Source organism: Octodon degus, unplaced genomic scaffold, assembly GCF_000260255.1.
Source record: "Octodon degus isolate 3935 unplaced genomic scaffold, OctDeg1.0 scaffold00090, whole genome shotgun sequence".
NCBI classification, from domain to species: Eukaryota; Metazoa; Chordata; class Mammalia; order Rodentia; family Octodontidae; genus Octodon; species Octodon degus.
In genome coordinates this window covers 8,432,716-8,440,059 of record NW_004524666.1, presented here as the reverse complement: position 1 = coordinate 8,440,059, position 7,344 = coordinate 8,432,716, and the positions used below count along the sequence as shown (strand labels likewise).

Below are 7,344 nucleotides of genomic sequence, written 5' to 3'. Positions count from 1 at the left end.
ATAGACTGACAGAGTAGATTAGGAAGCAAAATCCAACAATATGCTATACAAGACTTCATCTATCAATTGATTGGTTTATCTTCAAAGTTCTGTCCAGCTGGTAATTTCAATAGTTCTATGACTGGTGCCTCAGGAACACAATTGTTTTCTTTTTGCTTCGAATGCCTTCAGGGCAGGTTTGGCTGGCTTGAGTTGTGGGGATAAAACCACAGCAACCTGAGCCTGACTGCTTTGTTGAAGCAGCCACTTAAAGAACTGAGCTAAGGGGCAGGCCCTCCCACAATTGTTTTCATGAATCATAAATAATGCTTTGTCCTGGCTTTACAGTTTATTGACTTAGAAATAAGTTTTCTGCAAGATTAGAATTCAGTGTAGATGCTGCCAAAGTCCTTATCAATTTGAATGTGGGGAAATTAGAGAAATCATGTACTAAAAAAAAAGTATTCTATACTATACATCTTAGTTTTGGAATACATCTATAAAATAAACATGTGTGTACATTGTCCTCGAATTCTGTAATTATTTTAAAGAAAAAGTCATTTAAATCACATTCCCATTGTTAAGTGATAAATTCTCTTCTAATTCTAGAGAAATTATATAAGAAAACCAGGAAATCTTATTGGTAAATATCACTTGTGTTATGTTCTAGATATTTCTTTAAAATGGTTATTTAATTGATAGATGTTCCTTTGGCCTTTGATCTGCTTCTTAATTTTGAATTTTTTTTTCTTTTTTTGTATTAATGTTTCAGTCTGGATTTTGGTTATGTAGCTTTTACTGTTTTAATGTGAAAAATACGTGCTCTTGTATTTACCATTCTTTTGTTGTCAACACTGCTGTGCTCTAAAATTTCACACTTCTTGTTATTCGTTAAATCCTCAACTCCTATGTGCAGGTGTCAGACCACGGTTCTTGATCTTTCATTTTGTTTTTTAATTCAGTGAGACCTTTTGATGTGTGTATATGTGACATACACAACAATCTTACTGCTCTCTGTGTCATCAATTGTGTGAAAGTTATGAACATAATACATTTTTATTTTATATATAAAAAATCAATTATGAGTCAAAACCACAAAGACCACAGCAGGTAAAACTGTAGCTTCTAACCTCAACTCAGAAATTTTATTTACACTTAAAAATAAGCTCTCTTGCTCCGTATGGTGATCCCCATGTATAATCTCAGCTACTTAGGAGGCTGAGACAGGAAGGAAGATCATAAATTCGAGGAAAGCCCGGGCAACTTAGTGAGACCCTGTTTCAAAATAAAATGGAAAAGGGCTGGAGAGACTCCAGTAATGTCAAACAAACAAGAAAACAGAAACAAATATACAACACCAACAAAATCCTTCTAAATGTTTTCCTTCTGATAATAAAAATAATACTGCCTACAATGGAAAAACTAGGACTCGTTCTATCATCGCCTTCCATTATAAATAAGTAGAACAACGGAGAAAATACACAAAGCAGTTGCTTGCTTTCTTTGTTGACACAGCTAATGCCGGGCCATGGTCCCTGCAAGAAGGGACTCGCCCCGCGCAAGCCCCACCAGCCCTGTGCCGTGAGGGAGCCAGGGCGAGGAGAAGGGCAGATGGCCTCTGTAAGTGAAGGAGAGAATTCGCTAAGGTTTGTGGGGTGGAGTACCTGAGAGGGACTCCTGATATATGCATCAGAGATTCCTTTCGAGTCAGTTGCGAAATACTGCCAGGTTGCAAGAAGGTGAAGCTCCAGGAGATTGTGTACAGAACCTAAGTGGGGCCTTGTAAAATAAAGAGTGCTCAGGGTTCTCCCAGGGCTGGGGAATATTCTAGTTCTCACCGGCCAGAGAGATGGCTCTTCAGGAATTATTGGGGCCATCAGCAGAGACACCCGAAGCCTCAGTAATAAGACAAACTATGCCTACAGTAAAAATAATTTTGAACTCACTCTAATGAAGCTTAAAAACAAGTCCTGAAAGGATTAAATTGAGGTGTAAGTTAGAAGCCTATCAGAATAAAGTGTGGCTCTCTAAAGAAGACAAAAAATCTGGCATTCAGTATGAAAAACTGTCAGTTTTTAGCACTCAGTTAAAAAGTATTAGGCACAACATGCAAAAGATCAGGAAAATGTGAGCAGAAGAAAATGTAGTGATGAGGAAGGGCCCCAGGAAGGACAGGGTAAAGAAATCAGCAAATAAGACTATTTAGAGAGCTATTGTAAATAGCTTCAGTTTGCTTGAAGAGTGAGAGGAAAACATGAAAATATTGAGGAGATAGAAAATACCAAAAAGGATCAAGTGAAATTCTACAAATGAAAAATATAGGGGCCGGGAGATGGCTCAGCAGAATAAGCACTTCCCTGGCAAGCGCAAGGGCCTGAGTTCAATCTCCAGTTCCAAAAAGAAAAATATAAAATAGGAAACAAGAAACTCAGCAATGTTGAAAGCATATCAGACATTGCATAGGAAAAGCTGGTACACTTGAAGACAGCAATTAAAATTATATAAAATGAGATATCAAGGGGGGGAAAAAGGCTAAAAATTTATCAGGGTCATAGTAATCTGTGGAGTAACATACTGCGGTTTAACATATGTATAAAGGGAGTATCACAAAAGGGGTGTGGACAGAAAATATATCTGAAGAAATAATAGTTTACAACTTTCAAAAAATAAGAAAACAATTCAGTAAATTCCAGACAAGAGAAACATAGAATACACATCATGATAAAATAAATAAAAACTGGGGCCAGCCAGGTAGCTAGGAAGATTAAAGAGCCTGCTTAGGCACGTGCAAGGACCAGAGTTCAATCCCCGGTGGGCTGTGCTGGCCCCCCCCCCTGGGGTGCACTGAGACAGTAATCCACTCTGGGCACAGTGGCGCATGCCTATAATCCCAGTACTTGGGAGGCTGAAAGCAGGAGAATCACTATAAGTCCATTCTGTGTAGTGAGACCCTGTAGGCCCTGTACTAAATAAATAGATAAATAATTGTGAAAGAAAAAATGCTTTTTGAAAAACAGCAGACTAAGAACTGTCCATGGCCCTCCTGCACTAAAAGAATGCTAAAGGAAGTTCTTCCAACAGAAGCTTAATAATATCATATGAAAATGTAGATGAAAGATTCTCAACTTGAGCACTACTGCCATTTGGGATTGGATAATTCTCTCATGAGAGGCTGTCCCATGCACTGTAGAAGGTCTGGTAGTGTCCGCCCGGGGCCTCTACCCACTAAATGTCGGTAGCAACAAATCATATCCTCCTGTCCAAATTTTGATAACTAAAAAATTTCTCGAAATATTTCCAAATGTCTATAGGGAACATGAAGACCATCATCCCCACCTTTTCATTTTCTTAATTGAAAATCACTGATATTCACAAAGAAATGGAAAATGCCAAAAAATGATAGGGAAACAGAACCTTGAACCCTGAAGATAATGACAACAGTTTGACTTGCAAACTGAATCTCAATGCCATTTGTTTCTTTGTGACTAATCTAATATTTAAGTGTTATTTGCTAAATAACTTGTCTCTATGTACAGAATTTTAAATTGTGAAATTATCCTTTTTTTTTTTTTTTTTTTTTAATGTATTTGGTGCCGGGTCTCACTACACAGCTCAGACTTGTAGTGACCCTCCTATTTTCAGCCTCCCCGGTGCTGGCATTACAGGTACGTACCACCATACCTGGACTTGGTGACCAGCTCAGTGCACCTGGGGACTGGGCTGGCATGACATCATGTGGTGCTGGGGATTGAACCCCATTCCCTGCACTTACCTAAGTACGCGTTTAGTGCATTGAGCTATCTCGACAACCCTTAGCTATGTTTATCATAGACAATGTATGAGTGTGGTGGCAGGGTGGTGGTGCACGCCTGTAATCTCAGTTGTTCAGGATGTTGAAGTCAGAGAATTAAAAGTTCAAGGTCACAACAGCTGCTGCGGGTAACCCACTACTATTGTGGACTGCTGGACAGTGTTGGATTGTTTTGCTGAATTCAAGCACCTATAGTATTTAGATGCCAATAGAATTCCCATCTCTGACAGAACTAAACAAAAAAAGGTGATACAAAGGAAGGACCATTTTGTATTTGTATAGACAGAATAGTTAGGATAGATATACAGCTACTTTTGCTTAATTCAATGAGAAGAAAGATTTGTAGTAATAGTGTTTGGACAGGATATCCTGTCTGCTTCTTGCACTATGGATAACCACTAAGAAGATAACAATGCACAATGCATTAATTATTGAAAATATCCTACTAATCAGTTTTGAAACTGTCTCATTGATATTTGTTTTGCAATAAAATAAAAAAAATTCAAGGTCATCATATGTAATTCAGGGTACTGTTGTCTCAAAATAAAATGTTGAGGGCTAATTACTCAGTGATAAATTATTTCCTTAGCATGTGTGAATCCCTGGGTTCAATCCCCAGTAAAATAAATAAATAAATTTTCATACATATATATATTTCATTACACTACCAGACCAGCAGTTTGGACTTTGTCTATCAAGTGATTCTTTTATACATCATTTAACCTTTATATTCTCTCTTTTTCCCCTGATGTTCTGAGTTACTTTCTTAAGAGATATATCCAGAAATGTCTCCCAACAGTTTTTTCTTGTCTGAGACCATCTATGTTGTTTTGAAATATTTGCACAGGGAATATTTAATAAAAGCTGAATTGTCCAGTGGCTAAACTATGACATAGGCTCTAACAAAGAATACTGTCTACGCTGACCAAGTTCTCTAAACTTCTCATGTACCTTTTAGCAATAATCGCGCCTCGGATAAACCTCATTGGCTACGATACTGCCACTGCGCAAAGCTTCATGTACCTTAAAAACCTATACTGGCTAGAGAATATACCAGAATTCTAGCTGTGTTCATGATTTTTTTCTAATTCCAGATGGGCTTTTCAAATTGTGGACTGATCCTTACCTGCAACAGAAGCAAAGGCAAATTTTCAGGCGTGTACTCTCTTCTTAGGCAGCTCTCTAGCTCCCTCTGCAGGACGTCGGCCTGAATAACAAGGGGCTTCGGCTCTGCCACCTAAACCCAGAGAACTAACTAGTTTTTAACATTTCAAATCGACAACTGTAAAATTTCAAATACCACAATATCAAATATCTCCAAAGAAACAGTAGTATGCTTCTACCCAGAAGTAAGATGAATGTTAGGTTATTTTTTTCTCACATACATGGCCAATAAGTTGCCAAGATAGGAAAATTGAATTTATTGTATTGAAATGGCATAGCCTCCTACTCACCTGTAAGATTTTCTTTAGAGTCAACTCCCTTTCTCTTCTAAAGTAAGAAATGTCCTTTGGTATTTGAACAGAACTGCAGAAAGATTTGTGCAATAAAAGCTGTAATTACAGAAGCTGTAGTAGAGCAGAGGACAGCGTGGGCCTGATTCACCTGTGACTTCAATACTGCTCATTTCGGAATAAGTGTATTTTTGTGTTGGGTTATTGAGGGCATAAAAAGGCCACACTCTTGCTTTGGTCAAGATCGTTCTTCTGTAGATGTGATGGTTGCTAAACCTTTCCCTGGGCCGATTTGCCTCTCCTCCTTCCTCCACAGTCTTCCCTTCTCCATTTGGTTGGCTTCACTGTCTCCTGCCTGCGGGTGCGGGCAGAGCCCCCCAGCCCTTGCTTTCTTTCCCTGCCCCCACCGATGTCCCCTCTAGCAACACTGTCTCGGACCAGTTCTGCGCTTTCAGGCTATAGTCTCACCTGGTTGACACGTATAACTGGCATCTTGCAATGTAAACAAAATTGGTTGTTTTTATGTTCTTATCAAATTATCTGAGAGGGAAGATGGCCTTTAAATACCAAACAGGGAATACTTTAGGAGTTTTTGTAAATGAGATTTCTGTTTCAGGAAGACTATCGATCTTGAGGAAAAACATATAGAGCTAGTAGCTGAGGCACCTTGTGAACTCCCTTGTGGGCCCCTTTTATAGCCTTTATGAGGTGGGGCTGGGGAGATGGTTCACTAGAATAAGCGCTTCCATGGCAAGCGCAAGGGTCTGAGTTCAATCCTTGGTTCTGCCAAAAAAAAAAGAGGGAGCTGCTCTCCCTGGATGCCGACACCAGGAGCACAGACTGAGGGGCCCTGTGAAGAGATTGGGCCCTGGGCCAGGAAGGACAGTGCTCTACCCACTTGGTATAAAACACCCCAGAAGGGGTCATGGAGGTAGCTCAGCAGTCTAAGCACCTGCCTAGGCAAGCACCACGACCTGGGTTTGATACCTGGTACCACAAGCTGTGCCAGCGCCACTTGAGACAGCCACCAAGACCCGGCATGGTGACACACACCTGTAATCCCAGCACTGGGGAGGTTGAAACAGCAGGATCACTATGAGTCCAAACTGCATAGTGAGACTCTGTATCAAATGCATAAAGTTAAAAAACTAAACAAAACAAACAAACCCCCTCAGAAGGCCAGGTGTGTGGAGCACATCTACAATCCCAGCTTTTAGGGACTGAGGCAGAAAGATCACATGATTGCGGCCAGCCTAGGTTACATAGGAAGACAAAGACAAACAAAAAAGATACACCATAGCTTGGCAGCCTTGGAAACGCCAGCGGACAGCAACCCAGATGAAGATGTCACTGTCCTAGGATGGGATTTTACAGACATTGGCAAAGGAGCTAGAGCAGGTCATTCTGGAGATATTATAATATTATTCCTATGACCCTCCATTTCCACAGGTATGTTTTTAACTACGCTGTTAGGTTATGTACTTAGCAGCAAGTGACCCTGTGAAAAGAATTCTAGGCTGACACATGAGCCTAAGCAACTCACTTAGGTAATTTGTGTCAAGTTTCTCCTGTCTGAAGTCAGGAATAATACCTTCCTTACCTCCCTGCTCACATTTTGACTTTGACAAAAAAAAAAAAATAGTGATGCACGCTTTCTAAAGGTCTTGAGCTGAATGCAGTGGCTCACACCTGTAGTCCTAGCACTTAGGAGGCTGAGGCAGGAGAGTCACCATGAATTTGAGGCTAGCTTGGTTTACATAGTGAACATAGTGAGTCAAGGCCAGCTTGAACTGCATTGCTGACACTGTCTCAAAACAAAACAAAACAAACCCTCTGTGCTTACTGGCTGCAGCCTCATGACACACATTCATTCATCCACAAGTTTAGCAAACTCTAGGGCTCATGGGGGTAAAACAAGGAAAAGAACGTAAAAAAGGAAGGAAATATGATTTTTCAATCAGATGGGAGATGAGAAAGCTGAAGTGATTTTCAGGAGTAAATATTTCCATGTTTCTTGCATTCCAGAACCTAGCATGGTACCTGGAAAACAGAAGGTACTCAGTAAGTATTGAAATTAAGGTAGAGTCTTCCATGTGGGTG

At 40.1% G+C, this 7,344-nt stretch overlaps 1 protein-coding gene and 1 pseudogene across 1 annotated transcript in view; both read right to left on the bottom strand.

Annotated features, from left to right (window-relative positions):
* Ccdc162p overlaps window positions 1–7,344 on the bottom strand; it is a 252,570-nt gene that overhangs the window by 212,681 nt on the left and 32,545 nt on the right. Inside the window, exons 4-5 of the mRNA XM_023722322.1 lie at window positions 5,245–5,317; window positions 4,917–5,027 (exon numbers count right to left, since the gene is read on the bottom strand). Coding sequence (XP_023578090.1) covers window positions 4,917–5,027; window positions 5,245–5,317 — 184 coding nt within the window. The remainder of the gene's footprint in view (window positions 1–4,916; window positions 5,028–5,244; window positions 5,318–7,344) is intronic.
* LOC111818406 lies at window positions 4,608–4,805 on the bottom strand (annotated as a pseudogene).